The 23,266-nt window shown below is 31.8% G+C and overlaps 2 protein-coding genes and 1 pseudogene across 4 annotated transcripts; 2 read left to right on the top strand and 1 right to left on the bottom strand.

The window, feature by feature from the left end:
• Nucleotides 1–440: 440 nt before the first annotated feature.
• LOC149886312 (uncharacterized) lies at nucleotides 441–6,173 on the bottom strand (annotated as a pseudogene). Its single transcript, XR_016454555.1, has 5 exons — nucleotides 2,279–6,173; nucleotides 1,980–2,036; nucleotides 1,319–1,383; nucleotides 1,002–1,112; nucleotides 441–666 (listed from the first exon to the last, which is right to left on the bottom strand). The product of XR_016454555.1 is annotated as an uncharacterized LOC149886312 (transcript).
• Nucleotides 6,174–7,342: 1,169 nt separating this feature from the next.
• On the top strand, nucleotides 7,343–22,747 carry LOC145184030 (all-trans-retinol 13,14-reductase-like). Of its 2 annotated transcripts, none has more exons than XM_090093182.1 (9): nucleotides 7,343–7,603; nucleotides 17,226–18,118; nucleotides 19,066–19,211; nucleotides 19,962–20,259; nucleotides 20,742–20,884; nucleotides 21,352–21,525; nucleotides 21,846–22,094; nucleotides 22,203–22,340; nucleotides 22,447–22,747. In XM_090093182.1, the coding sequence occupies exons 2-9, from the start codon at nucleotides 17,254–17,256 to the stop codon at nucleotides 22,480–22,482; spliced, it is 2,049 nt and encodes a 682-aa protein (XP_089949308.1). In that variant the 5' UTR covers nucleotides 7,343–7,603; nucleotides 17,226–17,253; the 3' UTR covers nucleotides 22,483–22,747. The 2 variants fall into 2 exon arrangements, with proteins under 2 accessions (XP_089949308.1, XP_079915702.2); XM_080059576.2 differs by lacking the exon at nucleotides 7,343–7,603 and adding an exon at nucleotides 16,685–17,098.
• Nucleotides 11,107–14,794, top strand: LOC145191593 (uncharacterized). Its single transcript, XM_090093183.1, has 4 exons — nucleotides 11,107–11,710; nucleotides 12,356–12,938; nucleotides 13,417–13,584; nucleotides 13,711–14,794. Exons 1-4 carry the CDS (start codon nucleotides 11,274–11,276, stop codon nucleotides 14,482–14,484), a joined length of 1,962 nt encoding a protein of 653 aa, XP_089949309.1. The 5' UTR covers nucleotides 11,107–11,273; the 3' UTR covers nucleotides 14,485–14,794.
• Nucleotides 22,748–23,266: the final 519 nt, after the last annotated feature.

The raw sequence follows: 23,266 nt of genomic DNA, 5'->3' as shown, positions 1-23,266 counted from the left end.
AATGTTACTAAAAAAGCGTTGCATAAACGTCGCAACATAACGTTGAAAAAACGTTACTAAAAAAGCGTTGCTTAAGCGTTGTTAAAGCAGTCGATTTTGCAAGGATTTGTAACGTTGATAGTAAAATGTCGATTTAACGTTACTAAAAGACGTCGAATCAAGGTTGAAATATAACGTTGAAACAATGCTTATATATGTGTGTGTATATATATATATATATATATATATATATATATATATATATATATATATATATATACATACATACATACATACATACATACATACATATGCATATATATATACATACATATATATGTATATATATATATATATATATATATATATATATATATATATATATATATATATATATATATATATATATATATATATATATATATCTTGAATTGGCAAATAAAACAAAATTGTTTGTTGAACTCTACACTTGCAATATTTCCAAAATCGATTTTTAATACAACAGTAGTATAGAATGATAAATATAAAAAAGCCTAAAATATACAATTCATAGATATATATAAAAATATAAAGGTTTTTTTAAAGATTTATGTGTGTGAGTGTCTGTATATATATTTATACAATATATAAAAATACAATTTACAGGATATCGTATCGATAGGCCAGGATATCATTGAGATACAGAATCTAAACCAAAAAATAAAACTTTTATAATACAATTTATAGTACAATGAAAGATTAAATAAATAAACGTGTATTTTAGAAAAAGCGCTTTACACAAGACACAAACAAAATCATATCACATATCCTAAAATGTCATTAAAAAACTCTAATCTTCCGATTTCTGCTTTCTACAAAAATTTATTGGCGAATATTTCAGAACTGATTTTACAGCTTCATAAATCCCTGCTTCATCTGGGTATCTTTTTGAGACACTCTTTAAAATATAAAACTCAAACTTCTTGCTTAAATACTATTAGTAAAAATCTGCATAATTAAAAAGTTTAAACAAAACATATTACCAATTAAAACACGATACAATTTTGTCTTTGAAGAAACAAACTTTTGTTTGGTTCGTGGAATTGGTTTGCCCCTTCATGTTTAACAAACAGCGCAACTCAATTGTTAACAGCCTAAAAAGTTAGTAATTATTTGAATCAATATTTACAATATTGTACAATACAACATTCATGCTATAGGAAAGAAAGCATATAATGATATGCTTAAAAAAACGTATAATTATATTTATTATAATAAATATATTTTGCAAACACTTTTTAAATAATCCATTAAAAACCATTGTCATTTCGGCTTGGAAAGGTGTAGAAAATTGACCTACCACTCAATAACACGTTTTACACTATCTTTTAAGTTAACTCCACCAATTTTCGCTATTTGCGATACCTGCTTTCAAAAAAATCTTTAATCAATGTTTAAATAATTATATAATTAGAGGCAATCTTTTATAAAATCCCTTACATTTTTAAACAAATTAAAAAACATTGAAAGTTGAAAAAACAAAAAGTAATTATGTAAAGAATGACAAATTATAATAAATAAAATAAAATTATATTGTTTAATCAACTTTTCAGTTAATAATATAAATAAATTTACCATGACAACATAAAGAAAAATTCAAAAAATTCAAACTAGCAATAGCAACAGGGCAACTTACCCATTTAGAAAAAATGACACTGTCATTTAACGTAGTATCTAGCTCAATAAGTTGTTCTATTGAACTCAATGCATTTATTTGCAGATTTTTGGATACCAATGAAGAAACATTTTGAAGATCCTTTACCATATTTTTAATTTCTAAAAGTTGTTTAAAAACCTTTTTCTGAAATTTTTTTTAAAAAAAAGCAATTTATTAAGCATCTATATACATTTTTTTTTTAAATACATACAGTTCTTTTTTTTATTTTTATTCTTTATCATATAAAAAAAAAGAAAAGACAAATTCAAAAAGAAACCAATTATTCACAAACATAATTACTCACATTCTTCTTCAGATTCCTCTGTAATTGTGAAGTTAACTCCTTCACATACTTCTTTATCTATTAGTAATTATTTAGTAAAATAAATATAAACAATCAATATAAAAACTAAAATGTAGAATAAGTGTAAACAGAGGCAATAATAATAAAATAAACAGATTCAAAATATTACTTATCCCAAATTAGAAAGAAAAAAGTTTATTTGTTATTGTACTTCACTATTAATATAAAACATTAATAATAGTTTTTTTTATTCATAATAAACAATTAAAATAGCAATGAATACAGTAAAATTTAATGACCTCCAGTTACTTTAATTCTTTTAACTCTGAGCTTGTTCCAGGAATCATCAATTGGAAACTTATTATAGGCAGCTTTCATTGCATGAACACCAGTTGGCCAAAATAACCATCTTTTACCCAACAAGATGGAACAACTGCCTCTGTTTCAATCTTATTTTCAAAATAAACAACTAAAGCCCAAGATTGTGAAGCCATTATAACAGATTATCTAAATAGATATATATTTTTTTACACACACACACACACACACACACACACACACACACACACACACACACACACACACACACACACACACACACACACACATAATTTACATGTATATATACAAATAGCTGTCATGTTTTGAAAATGTTTGAAAAACTTTTCTACCACAGGATGTTTGCCCACTAAAATACCTCCTCCGACCAAAAGTTTTTTAATGATTTATTACTGCAACAACTAATTTAAAAATGTCCAAAGTTTGCTACTGACTGAGCTGAAATTCATTTTGTGTAGATATATTTATATACATCTATGTGAAATTTAAAAAAAAGCATGTATATATTATACAGACAAACAAACACACAATATGTCTCTAAAATTTAGTCTGTTAAATTACCAAATTTAGTCTGACTTACTATATATTATTAGTTTTAATATTACTTTGTACATCTGAACATTATTAAAATAAAGTACTATTTCTAACTAAGAAATAACATTTTTTTAAAAAGTTGAGTATTTTATTAAAATGGTCAACTTAAATAAAATAAAAATATAGACAAAAATAACCTGAATAAATCGAATTTACCCTGAGATTTATGTATATTATATACAATTTGATATAAAATCTAAAAGTTTTAAATTAGTCGCAATAAAAATAGGTTATAAAATATAACTTTAAATTATTTTTTATACCATCTGCATGCATTTTATTAAGTTTTCCTTGCCTTTCCATTACGGCAAATTTTTTTTGTAATGGCTACATCAATGAGACCAAAATTGTCAATGTGCTACTTCCTCAACGTTGCAAAAGCAACGTTTTATTAACGTTGGCAAAAAAACAACTTTTTCAACATTTTTTAATTACCACATTTTCAACGTTGGTATATGTAACGTTGAATAAACGTTGTTTTATAAATAGCTTAAATACGTTGAAAAAGCAGCTAATGTGTAACGTTGATAAACCTTAAACTTTGCGACGTTTTTACTGTGATTATTTGCGTACTTTTATTCAACGTTGAATAAACGCGATTTTTTTAGAAGATAATATACGTTGAAATTTATACGCTTTTTCAACGTTGAAAATGTAACGTTTAAAAAGCGGTTTATTTTTAACGTTGATAAAGCATAAATTTTGAAACGTTTTTAAAGTGGCTTTTTGCGTAAAGTGATTCCACGTTGAATAAACGTTTCATTTTGAGAAGCTAAATAACGTTACAATTTCAACGCTTATTCAACGTTTCAATTTACCGCGATTTAGTATACAAAAACGGACATTGATTCAACGTTGAAAAGACGTTGTTTTTGTCACTGTAACGCTTTTTCTACGCTGCGACCGGTTTTCAACGTTGATTCAACGCTGACATGTTTGCTGGGAGTCAACTTAAAACTTCTTTAAAAAATCGATTTTTTGCAGAAGCAAACAATGTAAAGTCTTTGCACATCACGAAAAATAGATGCTATGTTATGGCTACATCAATAGATCAAAGATATAAGTTTTCTTTTTTTGATGATGATACCAAAAAACAGGCTAATATTGGTTAATAAATGATGTTTTATTCTTTGAAAAAACAATAGTTTGTTCAGAAGAAGTAGATTTTCATGTAAATGAATCACCACAATTAAAGTTTTCAGTAAATACTGAAAAAGAAGAAGACTCACTTGAATCGTGTTTTAAAGAGATTATAAATGCAACATCTGAAAAAACGATACCTTCCAAAAAAGGAAAAGTAGAAAAAAAATCGAATGAGATTTTGATTAGAAAAGAAATAAAAAAAATTATTTCTGAACCACTGGTAGACAGAAAATGCTGTCCATTGAAGGCTTGGATGCAAGAAGAACGATTTCCTCTATTAAAAGAAATTGCTTTAAAACACCTATGCACTCCAGCATCATCCGTATTTTCAGAAAGAATGTTCTCAGAATATGGTAACATCTATGAGAAAAAAAGATCTAGATTATTACCTGAAACAGGAGAAACGCTTTTATTTATTCATCACAATGGTATGAAAATAGATTAACTCTTTTATTTGCATTTACTCATTTGAAATTAGTTATTTGTTGAAATTTTGTTTGTTATTTTCTATGTATTTTTTCTTTCTTATGTAATATAAGACTTGTTGCTTCATAAAATTTGTTAATTGGAGTTACGAGCCATCCATAAAGTATGTAGACACGCATGGAGTGTGGGAATACCAAAATATCATATCCGGCCATATCCGGCCGGATAAATAATATATCCGGCCGGATAAATAATATATCCGGCCGGATACCGAATACCGGATTATCCGGCCGGATATCATATCCGTTACACCTCTATTAACAAACAAAGCTGGTTTCTATTATTATAATTTTAAAATGTTATAAGGGTCGTACTTTTTTAAATTTTAACTGTGATAAAACATTTAGGAATTAAATTTCAAAAATTCTTCTTTTGGAAACTCATAAGCAACAAAAATGGTTAATTTAAAAAAATGCATTTAAAACTGTTAAGTTCTTTTTTTGTTACGCTTTCATATAACCCCCGTTTTAATATATATGTTAAATACGCAAATACCGATATAAAAATAACACTTTCAAAAAGAGATAAAGATCTAAGCAGCATGGCTCTTTGAAGACCGACAACGAGCAAATTTGATTCTCTTTCCTTAACAAAAATTGGAGCAAGATTAAAGTACAATTTAGAAGATACAATTCGCAGATGCACAAATCATGGTTTACTGGCCGAAAGTATGAATTGTAGTTTGTGGTGTTCCGTGCACACAGCAACTAAAAATTAGTACAATCGATCGAATAATTTGGAGAAGTCCCGTTAAGCACTACAAAAGAACTTTTTGTATAAGAAAAGGCAATTTCTTAGAGAGAGCCCTTTTACATTTGTAGCTGGTTCTAGGCTTGACTTAAGCTTGGTTTTTAATAAGCGATATAAGAGTGCATTGCTGAAATTCATGAATCCGTTTTTTGTAGAAGAAAGAATCACGTTGGTCGCATAACTTCTCAGCAGTGGATAATTGGTGGTTACAAACATGATGCTAAGAAAGGCTTTTTAATTCCAGTGCAAAATCGCGACGCTGCAAAAATAATTCCAATTACTTTCTGTACGTACTACTATCTGGAGCAATATGTGAACAGCAAATAATGGTTTGCAAGTGCCTTTATACTAATACGGCACAGTTAACCACACATACAACTTTGTGGAAGCTATGTGGTGTAGAAGCTAAAGCCAAATTTAAATCAATTATGGGTTCAATAAATAGCGAGATGATAGCAGATTATTTAACAGAAGTTATTAGGATACAAAGATTCAACGAACATCGTTTTTTCATTTTTGGAACCAAGTTGTAACAATATATCCTGTGTGATCACCACAATACTTATTTTGTGCATAGAGAACATTATTTGCATTACAACTTATTCTCTTGTACACCAACTGCGGCTTATTTTCATAGCCACAAAAATTTTTGAAATCATTTTTTTCAAATAACTTAGGGTAAGGAGAATGCAGTTGGATAGTTTTTATTATTTACCACTCGTATTTCCACCTGGCAATTTCTAAGATAATTTTAAAAAAAAATTAGAGCACTTTCCGTTGATTTTCAGGTCTATGTTTTTATATTTTTCTGAATCAGCATAAGTATCAACATAATATTCTATATCATAATCAATCAAAAAAAACAAAAATAAAAAAAAAAAAAAAAAGGGGTGGGGGGTGGGAGGGGAAGGGGAAACTGCGCCAGAATTTCCTTTTTGTCTTATATTTGCAGAAAATATAAAAACTGATGACACAGCATTCAATTTTAGAAGGGGCTTATCATCATCATCAACACTTGCAACATTTTTGTCTGGGATACAGTAATGGTAGTCTGATTTTAAAAAATGGTCGATACAGAAAATAGCTCATTTAAATAAAAGCTTCAGCAAGGTAAAATAAATGATTTCGGGAATTTTCTCTCTGTATTATGAGATATTGACTGTTTTTGTTCGATAAATTAATGACCGATTAAAATAGTTAACAAAAAAATTGGCTTCACTTGCAAATTATGAAAAACCCGGCGTTAGACAGGTTACATATTGTACGTTATTGACTCGTCCCTCTTCAGATCCATAACTGTTTTTAAAAAGTTCTAAAATTTGTTCATGATTCAGATGATGACTTAGATTTTGTTTTTATTGATGATCAGTTCTTCAAATAATTAACCATACAAGTAAAATGTTGCAGAGTGGATCGATGGATTTATTCATGAGCCCTTGTTTGGATTTGGTTTGAAAAAAGTACCTTACTTGGTTGTCTCTCAGTAATCAAAAAGGATGATATCTAGCTTTCTGACGGTGATCTCAAAAAGTTAGTGAACTTAATTTTTTTTGAAAGAGCACATGATATAGTTGCACAATTCTCAACTAAGGTTGAGGATATAATGCATATTTTCATAGCGTCACTTAAGAATTTTTTCATTACTGTAAAACCGTAACAGATCTGTTAATATTAAGGCTGCTCATTTTCAAAAGATTGCAGTCTCTGGCTTCAAAATTAGATTAGCCACCATCGGATGAAACCTAAGCCTAATTTATATTTTACTGCCAAAGCGTCTTGCCTTATCTTTTGAATGAATGACTTTAGTATTGATTTCTTACAAATAACTACCAGAGCTTTTGCTTTGGTTTCAAGTCGTGTTGGTTAATATTGCCTTAGTAAATATAGCGCGCTCATTTTGAGAACGTCATAAAGAAGACTAGAAACTAGTAGGTTTCTATCAATTCTTTTTTGGCGCGTATCACAATATCCTTATGTTATTAGAAAAAATAGCCGTTAAATGTGCTGACAAATAAAATCTTTTTTGTTGAACAGTTTTTATTTTATACTCTGAACGCTTTATATAGTCTACTGAGCCAGATCAGTAAAATTAAAACAATATGACTTTATAGAGTCACACCTTCATAAATTGAGAGTTTAGGAGTGGCAAGTTAGAATTACGGCTAAAAATGGTGGTAAAGACTTAGGTTAACGATAACCGAAGGAATGAAAATCGAAAATAATCACATAAGAATTAACAAGCATAGATAAACTCTTACAGCTGATGAGAGAAGTAAAATAAGCAAAAGTAGAAGACGAACAAGATCAAAATGGTAAGCGTTTATAGTAAAAAGTTGCTGCCTCTAATAAGTTGTTGATATCCAAACATGTTTTTTGCAGGTTTTAGGGTACAGCATTTTAAACTGTAAAGGCAAATATATCTACTTAATATAAAAATGATAGAAATCCGTTAAAAAGCAATAATAATAAAAAAAAAACATCGCGGATACGATGACCTGGCGCGATTACTCTATTCACTGCGAATTTTACTTTCAACCGCGAAATGCGTCATAAAAAACCACGACGAACGTAAACAAACGCAAAAAAACGCGAAGGTTAAAAAAAATGTTGTTTAAAATGAGCCTAAGGGCCTGTTTATATGGACAAGGGCTAGCCCGTTTGCCGAGCTAGCCCGGAAAACGAGCAAGTTTTAAAATTGCGTTTATATGAATTTTCGCCAAAAAAATAAAAAATGATATCGAGGTCAGCCTGGCTTTTTCTAGCAGGGCTGGGCCTCATTATTGGTAAAATAATAACTTTAAAGATGGCGTCTAGCGACAAAAAACAAACACATTGCGTTTTAACAAAATATTTAAATGGTATTATAACACAAATAATGCTTGTTAAAAGCCAAATTGTGTTATATAAGTTTTACAAACTTAAATTTGATAATTTTTAAAATATTATTTTTTTACGAAAACGATCACAATCACTTCAAAAGATGAAACAAGCAAGAGAGAGGCGCTTTTTAAGAAAAAATCGTAGTTGCTTGTTTAAAACTAGCAGAACTGATTTATGGTGGCATAATATAATAACTGGTGTAGCTCCCATTGATCTATGGAAAACAAATTTTAGCCTTTCACAGTTTCTTTTCATGAATTTGGTTTCAGAGTTAAGCCCTTATTTATCTCCTGACCCTTTTTCGCCTAACTCTAGAGCTCTATCAGCAGATAAAAAAATAGCTATTACTTTATATTACTTAAAAGAATCTTTGGTAAATTTTAAAGGCAAAACAACTAAAATTTTAAGTACACGAAAGTTGTCGGTTTTATTATTAAATTTATTATTTTACGCGGAAGCTTTTAAATTTAAAAAAATGTAAGAGTTTAAACGCATGCGTACAAATTTATATAAGAAATTAACTAGCCCGTTTGCCGAGATCTCGGCAAAAAACAGTGAGATCTTGGCAAACGGGCTAGCTCGTTTATTCATATAAACGCAAAATAAAATTAAGCTAAAATATTGATGACGTCGATATCTCGGTAAACGGGCTGGCTCGTTTGCCGAGCCAGCCCGCTTTCCATATAAACAGGCCCTAACATGACTTTTTTTGTATTTAGAATTTGCTCGTATTTCAAAAAATCATCGTTGAACTCTATTTAACGAAAAGATTTCTGATATGCGAGTGGAGAACGTCAATTTTTCACTTTGCAAAATTAAAAACTGAATTTATACGAATTAAAGATTTATCCGTTCTCCTAATTTGCATACCTGACTACCACCTGGCAATACGACTATTCTTTAATATAAACATTTTAGAAACCCAAAATTAGGGATAATTCCGGACGTTACTTTGAATTAGATGGATTTTTGGGACCTGGGGTCGATCTTATACTTCTTCATAATGTGCTAATCACGCATTCTTAATTTCGCTTACCTTTGATTTTTAAACTGATGATAAAAGTGCTTTAACAATTTTCGCATCGAGTTTTTTTTTTATAGTAAAATATGAGAAAGTTTGCATAAATACTTAGGAAGCAGCTTTATAACATCAACCTCTAATTGACCGGTAATCATCGGAGATGTCTGTCAAACAAAAGAAAATGAAATTTATACTGTAAATTCAAGGGTTTTCAATAGCCTAATTCATATCATATTTAAAGAAATTTATAGAGCTCATGTTTTATGTGTAGACAATAAGCAAAAAAAAGAATGTTTCTTTCATTTCATTAATTTCAAGTGTTTTAACTGGCCCCTCTGAGGCAGTATATGCTATTTATACCTTGACACTTATTGGGCAGCTTCTTAACGTCGTTCCTTGAGCGGTGTTAAGAAGTTCCAAAAGAGAAGAGAGAAAGCGGAGAAACATAGCCTATCTCTCTTCAGACAACCTGTCGGAACTGAGTTCTGCGTCAGGGGAAAAAAACAAGTATGTGTTCTCCGTTATAGTTTTTAAGCACACGTTCACAGTTTGTCCTGCATGATGTTATGCATATAAAAATTAATAATGATAAACTAATTCAATTTTCTATTAATCAGAAAAAGGAAGTTTTTTATGTGTAGAGCAATTTGAAAACTAAGTCATCTGATTAACAATAAATGCTTGAAGTCAGAGTTAATAATGCCTCCCGGCGGCAAAGTAACTTTCTGCCAAAAGGCCAACTTTTTTTGGAGGTGGAAGGTTCTGGCGGCCGCCGTCAGAAGATATTTTAGCGGCAAGTTAATATAGAGACCACCTCCAGTGGCTTCCACCTCCCGATTGCCGGTGGTCTCCAAAAAATTCTTCCTCCAAAACAAAGTTCTAACGGCGGCCTCCTATTGGGGACAGAAGCAACTGGAGGTGGAAACCAGAACATTCTTCCGGCAAAAAAATGTCTGGAAAGTGGCCACCATTAGCTGCGGAAGAAACGTGGAGGCGAGAAGATTTCTGCCGTTTATCAACTCTGCTTGAAGTAATACCATGGACCTAAAAGAGATGGACGTGCAACCTATTGTTTAACATCAAAGAGGTCGCATAAATCGGCGAGCCATGCGAGTTTCCGACAAACTCTAAATTTTCACCTGTCAGCGAAAAATCTATTAAAATGGCTGCCGACAGATTTAAAACAGAAACTCTGGTCACGTGGTATTAGTTTAAACTTTTACAGCATTTGTGTAATAAGACTGTTCAGGATAAAGTAACTACTTCACGCGTTGACAAATTACTAAACAAATTACACCAAGGTAAAGGAAGTTAGTTGCCGGCACGAACAGATTTTCATCACAAAGTTCCATCAATAATAAAATAGATCTGTAAAGATAATGTTAAAATGACTAAAAAAAGTATAGCGAAATATAAAAAAGCTTAAATAAATAAAAAGTAAAAAAATTATAGCGAAATATAAAAAAGCTTAAATAAAATTTTTTGTCAAGGTCTGGTTTCATTCAATTCCTTAGTCCTTTATTCGCCGCAATCATTCACAAAATTAAGCCGGTGCACCGGCTTAATTTTGTGTCTTTTTTGAGTATTTTTTCCGATATGCAAAGGTGGGCACTTCCGATAAAAGTTCCGATAATCGATAATCGATAATTATCGGATTAAGAAAAAATTATCGATTATCGGACAAACCTAACTATCGGACTATCGATTATCGGACCGGCAAAGTTGAACTTCCGATAAAGCGATAATTATCGGATCAAAGAAAAATTATCGTAATAAAATTTTTTTTTAAACTATCGGACTAAATTATCGGACAGACTCAAAACTATCTGACTTCTATTTTTTAAAATGTTCATATATTTAATATTTTGCATTTCAAAATTGGGGTATTTTTCACGAAAAAGACGACATTTAGACAGCCTTCCGCGGCATTCTTGGACAGGTGGCGCGTAATTTGAACAATTTATAATAGTAACTCCGCTCTCGCTGGGTCCTTGCTGCATTCATTTCATCGTTCTGAGTATCACCAAAAGAGTCTGAGTGTCTCTGTGCTTTTAACAGCAGTTAAGTCTGCTATTATTAAAATGGACAGATTTTTTATACCTTCTACAAGGCGGCCTTCTAGCGCCATGAGCCTAAGTGATGAAGAGCAAATCTGTGAAGGCACTACCAGCCGGGAAGTCAGCCCGTTAACACAGGAAAATGTTGCTTCTTTAGCCAGGACTGACATATCCAGTCAGGGGGACAACCAGATTGCCCATAACAGCGGAACCAGCAGGACCAGCTTGTCCGAGCCCCTGCCCTTTGTCTTACAGTACATCAAATCCTACTTTGGACCAGGCAAAGGCAGTTTGAAGATGAAGTGCAAGGCCACAATGTGCAACAAGGAGATCAGCTACGCAGCGTCCTCTTACAACAACCTCAAGGTCCACTACAAAACACAGCACCCTCTGGATTATCCGGCCTTCGTTGCTGCCCTGAGCGCCGGCTCCAAGCGTGGCAGACACTCTTCTGGAGCAAGGTATATTTAATTTTAATAGTTACAGGTTTCTTTAGTATAATATCTCCAGTATTAATGTATCTGATGTATAATATCTTCCGTATACAGGTATCTGTTGTATAATATCTTCAGTATACAGGTATCTGTTGTAAAAAAGATTTCAGTATACAGGTATCTGTTGTAAAATATCTTCAGTATACAGTTATCTGTTGTGTTGTATAATAACTTCAGTACACAGGTATCTGTTCAACAGATACCTGTGTACTGAAGTTATTATTCAACAAATACCTGTATACTGAAGATATTTTACAACAGATACCTGTATACTGAAGATATTTTACAACAGATGCCTGTGTACTGAAGTTATTATACAACAGATACCTGTATACAGAACATATTTTACAACAGATTCTGTTGTAAAATATGTTAAATGTTATATGATAAAAAATTTTTATCAGCAACTTCACATGTTTTATGTTACAGAATTTCCCATTTAATATGAAAAGGGAACAATTTTTTTCTGTACATGTTTGTAAAAAGGTTAGATTAAGAGCTGGATCCTTAACTTCGGATATGGATCTATATCAAAAAGTTTCAGATCTGGAACACTGATAGTAAGAAAGTCTCTTTAAATAGGTTTGTTGTAAATTTTTTCTTTTTTTTCAGTGACACTTCAGAAGGCGGGGCCCTTCCTCCTGCGAAGAAACAAAACAGCATCGAGTACGCTTTGAAAGAGAAACTTGACCAGAAAAAGGCCCTTAATCTCTACTATAACTTCTTCATCAAAGACATTGTGCCCGCTCACCTGACAGACTCTCCTGCCTTGAGGGATTTTTTGAAACTGCTGAATCCAAACTTCATCGTCCCTTCCAGGAGGAAGCTCAGCAGGGACATAGCCGTGAGAGGAGAGGAGGCCAAATGCATCCTGACCAATCTCCTGGCAAAAGTCAGCTATGTGGTGACCACAGCAGACAGCTGGAGCACCCACAACAGGGCCTTTATTGGAATGACAGTGCATTATATCGACCCTGTCAACCTCGACAGAAAAAATGCTATCCTGGGCATAAAGGAGATAAAAGTCCAGCAAACTGGTGCCTACCTCGCCAGGGTCATGCTCGACCTGCACCAGGAGTTCGGCATCTCCACTAAGGTCATCAGCACAACAACTGACAATGGTGCTAACTATGTTGCCGCCTGCAAGATCCTGCTGGGTGGAGATGCAGAGGAGGGTGAAGAGGAGTTTGAAGAGGTAGGCTAATCGTTATTGTAAAAAAAAAAAATTCAATGATTTAATTTTAAAGTTTCACTTTTGCTTATTGAACAGCCCAGATTGAGTAAGAAATGTTGCTAAAATGAAAAGATTTAATCAATTAAAATTTGATTAGTATTGGAATTATTTTAAGACAGGAATCTATATATTTGATAAAAAACCATACCCCCCTTCCCCTTTGTGAACTTTTTTCCCCTTTTATATTTAAAAAAATATATATTTGTGTATGGTTCTGGTACCATATTCCCCCTGCACCCGGGGTATTTCCCAATATATAGACCCCTGATTTAAGAAGAGCTCATCCAATAAGAAATTTATTTGAATGTGGATTTCATCCATTCTTTTCTTTTTGAAAGAAATAGATTAGTTTAAACTATTTTAAATGTTGTTATTACCATACATATTAGTTATTATTACCTTATTATTTATTTATTTTCTAATTCACTAATGAATTCAGGAGGATTGTGACCCTGACCTTGACTCTGATGAGGCTGTTGTCATGACCATCTTGGTGGAGGACCTCCTGGAGGAGTGGATGGATGATGAGGTCTGCAAAGAGCTGCCCAAGCACCGCCGCTGTGCAGCCCACACAGTCAACTTGATGGCAACATCAGACATTAGCAAGGTGATTTTTTACACTTAAGTTTTAATAGAATATTTTAAGTTAAGTTAAGTATTATTTAATTATTTGTTACTAACTCTAACTTATCAATTTTTAAACGTAATTTTAAATGTTAATATAATTTCTAAGGTGCCAGGCTGGAACTATGGTGGGAGGGCTCCCTTCACTAAGACATATGGGAAGGCACAGGCATTGTGGAATTGTCAGAACAGGAGAACAGTGGCGGCCAATCAGATCAAGGAGGCCATCGGTAAAAAGCTTCAGACACCAGGGGTGACATGCTGGAACTCATACTACGATTCCTGTGCTGCTCTGCTTGAGGTGCTGGAGGACCAAAATATGATGGAAAAGCTGAATGCTGTAATGCTTAAGCAAAGCTTGCCTTATTTGTACAGTACTGATAAGGACCTGCTTGCTCAGTACTGCAAGATAATGAAACCGGTTGCAACATGCCTGGACACCCTGCAGTCTGAAGTGAATGCCTATATGGGCATTCTCCTGCCTACTATTAAGCTGATGAAGGACCAAGTAGCAGGCTTGAGGAGGGATAATAGCATTGTTGAGGGGCAGGCGTTGATAACATACCTGCTGGAGAACCCTCAAAATCCACGTGTGGCCTTGAAGGGGAGGTTTGAGAAGATGTTTGAGGATAAGGACCTTCTAGTGGCCACTGCCCTCCACCCCCATTTCAAGCTAAGTGTGGTTGGGTATCTTAACCCAGCCTTGAAAGGTGACATCAAGAGGCAAATCGTCAGACAGATGGTGATCAGGGCCAGCCCTGGAGAAGAGACTGGTGGAGAGACTGGCCAGATGCAGAAAGAAGATGAGGAGGACCCCTTCAAGTACATGAGGGATGACGACGATCTGTTGGCAAGAAAGGGTGTCCTTGAGGAGGACATTTAAAAAGCTTACAATGAGTGGAACAGAATCAGAGTGAACAGTAAACTACGTGTCTCTTATGACCAGTTCCCCCTGCTCCACAGAGTTGCCTGGTTGGATATGTTCCTCAAGTACAACACCCCCCTCCCCTCCTCCGCAGCTGTGGAGAGGCTGTTCAGTAGTGGTTCAGATATCTTGAGGCCTAAGCGGTCGAACCTGACAGCCGACAACTTTGAAAAACTTGTTTTTATCAAGGGTAACCTTCCCTTGCTTTCTTAAAATAAATTTTTTGTACGTTTTCTTTTTACAACTTTCTAAAATTTGTTGGAAAAATTACCATTCTCTTTTTTGTCGAAATTTTCTAATGCAAAAATTTTTGTGGTTATTTTTTTTATATGCTGGACAGCAATTTTTCTATATACCACCATGGCATACTGCTTTGGGTGACAAGATAAACTATAACATGCATTTAGTTATTTATGTTTTTGATATTTTGAGATAATTATGATCGGAACATGCATTTTGGAGGTCAACATGTTAAAAAAAAACCTCAGAGGAAATTTTTTTATTCTGGAATTTTTTAACATTAATAGACAAGATCTTTCAAGAGAAGAGATAATTTCATCAATTAATTTTTTTAAGTAAGATTATCGGACTTAAATTATCGGACTTAAAATTATCGGACTGGTCTTTTTTTTGAACTATCGGACTATCGATTATCGGACCGGTGAATCTGGAAAATTATCGGACTATCGATTATCGGATTAAGAAAATAAACTATCGGACTATCGATTATCGGATTAAGAAAAAATTATCGGGTGCCCGCCTTTGCCGATATGACGCCATTTTTAGCCTCGACTACTCTATAAGCTCCATAATATATATTCCACTATGCAACGTTTTTTAGTAGGTATATTTTCTAATAGGATTGGTTAAAATTCATTTGATAATGCAAAACCTTTTAAAAAGGTTATTCAAATTTATAATTCTCTTGCAAAATGGGGCCAGATATTTCATGTTTTCGTTTTTCATATTTCATATATTATTTCATTTGTCATAAAAAGCAAATAACAACCCATTTGTTTTTGTCAAATAAATATTAGTTTGTATATAGTTGGTAAATCATGTTATGTTAATATTAAATATTTAGAGTAGCTAAGTAAATGATATCAATTTCTAAATTATCATCAGCGTTATTTCTTAAAATATTAAGAATATCTAGCTATATAAAGTTAAGCTTAAAACCTGATTCTATTGCTGTTATCTTGAATAACTAAAAAAAAAGTTGATGTGACTGGTTAGGCAAGACCAAGACTTATCGACAAATCCGACAGACTATGTACAACGAGGATGGTTCGCAAAAAAAACAATAGGTTGGACGTCCATCTCTTATAGGTCCATGGTAATACGCATGGAATACATGCGCGAGCGCTTACTTTTTATTTGGAGGAGGAAGGAGGGTGGGTTGGGGTGGTGAGAGCAACGCAACTAATATATATATAGTTATAATAGTATGTAATATAACAAAAGGTCTAGCGCTTGATTATAATTATCATAAATGTAATAATTTTTAGCACACCTTACTTTGAACTGTTTAGGCTGCATCAATACCATGAAAAAAGTATATGATCGTAAGGGAGGAGCTAGATGGTTTAGGACCTCCACCTCATCCCTTTTTTGCTTTAAGGTAACTAATAAAACTATAGTGGTATTTAAAACTTTATCTGAGTTTAAAAGAATGGTTTTACCCAGCAAACATTTAGTCTAAAAAAGACGTCTTAAATATGTTTTTTAGACGTATTAGACGTTTTTTACACATCTAAAAGACCTCTTTTTTAGACTCGATATTTGCTGGGTACACGCGTCATATGATAGGGCTGATCAAAATAAAAAATAAAGATAAATTAATTGACTACATTGTAGCTAGATCATTTTAGAACCGACTTTTCAAGAATGGACCTTCAAAATTTTAGTTTAGAACCGACTACATCAGTATTGATTATAACCAACTTGTTTATTTTTAAGTTTCAACCTTTAGGGTTAGGGTTTTTAACTGACCCTAATTTAAAACTTGTTTAATTATCAGCGGTTCAGGAATGAGTTGGTTGTATATTAGTCCACCAATATGGTCTGCCTTGAACATAGTTATAGTAAGTCGGTCATATTCAAATCCTTAAGTCGGTTCTATTAATGGCCACAGTTTAGAAAATAAGTACCGTGGTGTGACCTATCAAAATCCTATGCTGTAAAAAAAGTCCTAATGTAACAAATGATATATTTTGTATACTATAAAATAAATATTTACTTACATTTTATTATTTTTAAATAATAACTAGATATCTATTTAAAGTAACAAAATTATTCTCCCCAAATATTTATTTTACAATAAAAAATTCATCATTTGTTACATTAGGAGTTTCTCACAGCATAGGACTTAGGACAACATAGGACAACATAGGATGTAGCATAGGTCACACAACCGTACTCGTATTGGAAATTATTTTCAAAAATTTTTATTCATTGAGCACGTGCCGCAAATTAATTAAGAAGCGTGGCTATGTGTTGCTCATTTTGAGTTTAGTGCGCTAACATCTACATCTGAGTGTCGTGTTCGTTCAGTCGCATCCCTGATAGACAGGTAGGTGATTATAATAATAATAAAAATTTTAAACTGTCTTCACTCATTTAGATATGGAAATCTAAGTTTTCACAACTTTGTATAGTTCATTTAGTGCTACATAATTTTCTTTAAATTTCAATTCCAGGAATCCGCCATCATAAAACTGTTTCAAAATGCTTTTGGAGCTTTTCATACCAAGTTTTTTGTTGGCATCGTTTATACTACTAATTTTTTGGTTTCTTGTATCTCCTCCTGGTTGTAAGAAAGTTCGTGAAGCACCAGTAAATGATGAGTTGTATACCAAAAAGCGATTCATACCATCTAAAGTTCCCAACAATGTGGATGTAATTGTAATCGGTTCTGGAATGGGAGGTGGAACAGTTGGTTCTTTATTAAGTAAACAAGGTCTAAAGGTTCTTGTTCTAGAACACCATGATAAACTTGGCGGCTGTACCCATACATTTTCTTGGTCTCGCCAAAATATGGATGGGCAGGGTCATACAACTTGTGAGTTTGACACTGGCTGTCATTACACAGCTGTTGACATGGCTTTTGAAACAGCAAGATCTGGTGCAATTATGAAGTATGTGACAGATGGTAAAGGACAGTGGAATGATCTGGGTGATCCTTATGATCGTATAGTTTTTCCTTATGATCCAAATGTTGACAAGGAATGCCCAAATAATGATTTCTACAACTTTATGTGTGGTAAAAATCGTCTTGTTTCAGAGATATCTAAGCAAATAAATCCAAATGAGCCTCTTGTCCCCATTAGAATTAACAAATTTTTAGAATTTTGTGGCAAGGCTCGACATTCAATTTTACCAATGTTTTTTGTAAGAATGTGTCCTAGATGGTTGGAGTTCCTGTTAAAGTTTCTTACTAAAAATTATTATGCATATGGCAAACTTTCTACTGGTTATTGTTTGAGTGCTATTTTAGAACATGGGTTTACAGAAAAAGAAGTGCTTGCACAGAAACCTTTGCCAAAACCACTAGAATCAAATGAACTGAAGAACACATGGAAACGCCTGAAAGGTATATATTTTTTTGCAATGTTTTATATTCACCAATATATTAACGATTATAAATGTATACTGTGAATTGTTTAACTACACTATATTAGTTTTTAAATATAGTAAAAGCAATGCTGTTTTAGATGTTTAAAAGTGTGGTTATCTGATTATATCATCTAGGATGATTATGAGGCAACCATATTGCTTATTAGTATCCAACTCAAAGGATGAGATTTTAAGGATTATTAAGTAATCAACCTCAGACATATCCTGAGGATATTGATTAGTACTTAAATTTGAGATAGCAGAAAGTAATTTATGGAGAAGTTTAGCTTAATTTAACTTTTATATTATGGCCTCAGGGCAGCAGCCTTTCTTACCTCATCATATGCATAAAAGTGTTACACATTATTGGATCCTATATTTAAAAAAAAAATCACTATGCATATCCAAATTTTATTGCTGTTATGATAACAAAAATGATAATCAAGTTTGAGTATTGGAGTAGTGTTAAAAAAATCCAATTTTCAGGAATAAGTTTTTCTGTAATTTCGGATGTCACATTCTGTGTTAGCGGATTTTAAGTCTTAGCCACAAGATAAATTATGTATTTAGTAGCAATCTACCTATGATTTAAGAATAAAAATACAAACCCATGGATGACATAAAGCTCTTATTTGGTGTTAAGTTTTTTAGATTTTTTAACTTATGGATAAAAAAGATGAAAATATATAGGAAAACTTAGTAAAAAATCAAAAAACAAAGACAAAATCTTGAGTTTTTTTTAACTGAAATATGTAGCAAGAATATATTATTTTCTTATTGTATACTTAATGAAATGGTTGATTCCTTAATGAAATAGTTACTTAATCATTTTTAGAGAACACTTAAGATTAATTTACTGGAATAATGAGTAATTTTTGTCATGTATTTTTAATAATTGAACTCAATTTTAAAATGCTATTCTAGGTGTTTTAGTCCATCCACTTGGTGATTATGCTTGTCAACCTCGTGAATCTACTGTAATTGCACATGCCTTGACTGCATGCTACTATATGAATGGAGCAGCTTACACTAATGGTGCTACACAGATGTTATCTAATGCTTGTGCAAAGGTAGTTAAAGTTTCAGAAATGAAAAAGTATTAACAAACTTTTAACATAAATATCTTTCACATGTTAGTGTAACCTAATAAAGTTTAGCAGTTTATATCTATGGGGTTGTCCTTTGCCCTGAGTATCTTTGCTCTGAGTATCAGTTTTCAAATATTTTAGATCAAAAAAGTATTGCATCCTTAACCACTATATTTTTTTATGATTTGGTCTATGTTCACAAAACTATGCAGCTGCTTCTCAATATCATCATTGTTTTTTTCAATTTGTTTACTTTAAAATATTCTTTATTCTTCTAATTCTTTATTTAACACCTAACATTGATGATATCCCCATAATATCAGCTGATTGTATTTTTTTTTAGTTGTAATAATCTTCTATTATAAATTAATTGGCAGCATGTTTTTTGCCTCTGATCTATGTTGTGATTACTTTATCTAAAAAAAAGTTGTAGCTGCATTCAGATCTCATATTGTACACTAAAGATATAATATTCTGTTTGAATTTGCTTTTCAAATTAAAATGTAGCGCAGACTCTCAAACTTTACAAACATATACTGCAACTATTGACTCTCAAAAAAAGAAACATAATACAGATTTTAACAAATTATTTGAAATACAGCTAGATGGTAAAACTCTTTTTTGTTGTTGTTGTCATTCTCTTCTACCTCTACTAATAACAATATTGATGGTTTTTTTTTATTAGGAGGTTAACTTAATTTTTTCTAAGTCAAAAACTTATATTTTTTTTAGATTATTTATGAGCATGGTGGTGAATGTTTTGTTAATGCTCATGTTGATGAAATTATTGTTGAAAATAATGTTGCTGTTGGCGTACGTGTTTGTAAATCTTCTTCATTAGAAGCTTCAACAGGTGATGAAAAACCTGAAATGACTGAAATTCGAGCACCAATTATCATTAATGCTACTGGAATCCATCGGTTGTACAACAAGTTACTTTCTCAAGACTTACCCGTTGTCAAAGAGTTTCATAAAACAAACAAAACTATTCCATCTTATGGTCACAACTACTTATTTGTTGCTATAAAAGGTCTTTATTACACTCTTATCTATTGTGCAAAACAATTGTTAATAAATTATAAATTCTTTGTTGTCAAAAACTTTCCCTAATTTTCAGATTATGTAAAACTGATCTTTTTCTTCTCCCTTTTACTTATATGGGTGATTTTTGTTAATTTGAGAATGCTGAATCTAAATCTGAACTGTTTGGCTTTCAGATTTGGATTCAGCATTATAAAATTATCAATTTTTATCTATCAATGTAAAAGAGAGAATTTCGGAGCCTACTAAACAGCTTTAAAACTATCCTAGTATTTTGAAAGTGTTTCCTTTTATGTGTGTTTTAATCATTCTTCTTTTTAAAAATAAGATCATCATTTTAAGTACTCAGCATTTAGATAGTTCAGTAAGATCAGATAGTTCAATAAGATCAGATAGTTTAATAAGATCATTTAAATGCATAATATTAACTTAAATATATGTGTATCTGTATAATGCTGTAAATTTTTCCAGGTGATGCAAAGGAGATTGGGATCCCTGTGACAAACACATGGTATTTTAATGGCTACAATACTGATGAATGCTTTGATAAATATTTTGAAAATCCTACTGAACACAAACCTCCTACTTGCTATCTTGGTTTTCCGTGTACTAAGGTATTTTGAGTTGTTTTCATTTTAGAAATGAAATCTTAATTAACCTCTACTAAACTTCTCCTTTACTAAACTGTTTGCTACATGTATGTTTTACAAAGTACTGTTTTATTGAATATAGTCATCATGAAGTATATGTCCATTAAGAAAATGTCATTGCTACCTTAAAGGAAAGGATCTTTAATAAAGATCCTTTTCCCTAATGCATTAATGCATTAGTTTTCCTATTGATCCCCTATTATGAGGCTTTAGTTTTCTAAAAAGTTTTTTAAATTTAAAAAAAAGGATCTCTTTTTAACTTTTATTACCAACCCTTAAAAGACCAAAAGTAAACTTTTCTCTTTTTTCTAAAGGCCTGTTGTAATTTTCTTAATTTTGTTGTTCTTATTGCAGATGAAATGTTATCAAATTTTATTGTAAAATTTAAAATAAAAAAAACCAAAGAGTTAACTTTTCTTTTAAACATTCAGGATCCTACTTGGTCTAAACGCTTTCCTGGGATATCTAATTGTATATTGATATCTGATGCCAAGTATGAGTGGTTTGAAAAATGGGAGGGCTTGCGTACGCATAAACGAGGAGCAGATTATGATGAGTACAAAGAAAAATTTGCTGAAAAGCTACTTGAAATTCTTTATGAGAAGGTGAGAATTGATTCTAACAAGAATATTATGATGCTATCACATTTATCACAGCATCAAGCAGAAATATTTAGGCAATTAAGCAAAAATCTCTTTTCACATAAAATGTTTTGAGTGCTAACATTTATATAAATTATTTCCTTCAAATTCTTTTAACTCATTTGAAGGAAAAAGTGTAGAAACTTTTGGAAATGGTTAAAAAGAAAAAAACTTTCTAAAAATAATGTGTTATGGTATATAAAAACTACTAATTAAATTGTATATGTTTGTTGTCTTTTTTTTTTGATAGTACAATAGCAAATTATACTTCATGTTTACATTAGGTACCTCAAGTGAAAGGAAAGGTTTTGTGGTATGAATGTGGCACTCCAATTTCCGATTCTAACTTTTTACAGTCTTATAAAGGCGGATCGTATGGTACAAGATGTAATCTTATGTTTGCTAATGAAAAGTCATCACGATGGGTAATGAGAGCTGATACAGAAATAAAAAATCTCTATACTGCTGGTCAAGATGCCTGGACCCCTGCAGTTGCAGGAGCCATGTATGGTGGGCTTCTGGCTTCTATTAAGGTTTTTTTTTAATCTTTTGCTTTAGAATTTCGTTCAAAGTTCAGTTATTCAAATGGTCATCAAAAGTGAGGAGTTTCAATCAATCAATATGTTGTTGTTAACTTATAGGTTGTTGGATTTTTCAGAGGATTAGGAATTCTCCTAGAAGTTTTGCGACAACAAGCTAATGATATCCAAAAGAAAACCTCACTAGCATACCCTTCTTGTATTTTGAAAGCAGTGAAGATATTTTTTGGAGGAACTCCGGTAATTAATCTTAATTTTTGAAATAATGAAAGTATTTTTGATATTTGAACATTCTTTTTTAGTTTCGATAATCATTTATCTTTGATATATAACTCTTAAAATTTAGGTCGAATTTAAGTTCGGAAACGACGAATGGTGCTAAGTTCGAACTGGTTGTATATCTAAAAAACGAATCTGTTTTATGGTGTATTTTTTACATTAGGTATCAAACAATGTTCTTTAAAAAAATGTTTTTAATTTTACGTTATAAATGAGAATTTATTATTTTGTAGGCTTTAAGCATTTTTTTTTTTTTTTTTTTTTATATATAGGTTTTTTATTAGAATTCTCGAAATTTCTTCAGATTATTTTTTTTACACGTCATGCATTCGATGTAACTCATTTTTGAAATTAGTTTATTCGTTTTATTTATTCGTTTTTTTTTTTGTTTTATGCTTACGGCTGTTATGTTTTGGTAGAACTTCGATGCATAGAATGGAATTGAAATATCGCGAGCATTAAATCAACTTAAATTTTTGTAACTGCATACGATGACATAATATACAGTTAATAAATTTCTTTCTAATACTGGTTTTTCGCAATCAGACTTATACATCTATAGTATATAGTTGGTGTTAATATAGATTTCGTGTTGAAGAAAGAGTTTTATTTTCAATGTATTCATGACGGTTTAGTTGAAATTGTTAAACAAGAAGAGATCAGTGTGGAATGTTTTTTAACCTTAATCAATTAATGTTAAGTGATAAGCAAGATGAATATAATAATACACAAGCCTTAAATGGTCTTGTATGTCCTAAATGAGACAACATGCTAGAGGACTTGTTATAAATTACCAATTTCAAGGTTAACGTTATTTCATGTAGAGAGTAAAACGCTGATCTTGTTACTCCTTTTTTTTTTCACGGAAAAAAACTTTTTTTCAAAAA

The sequence above is a fragment of the Hydra viridissima genome, unplaced genomic scaffold (genome assembly GCF_058129835.1).
Source record: "Hydra viridissima isolate aposymbiotic clone 2 unplaced genomic scaffold, HvirCarnegie_v1 scaffold_7, whole genome shotgun sequence".
Classification (NCBI taxonomy): Eukaryota; Metazoa; Cnidaria; class Hydrozoa; order Anthoathecata; family Hydridae; genus Hydra; species Hydra viridissima.
The sequence above is the reverse complement of the archived record's forward strand: the minus strand, read 5'-3'. Positions and strand labels throughout refer to the sequence as shown.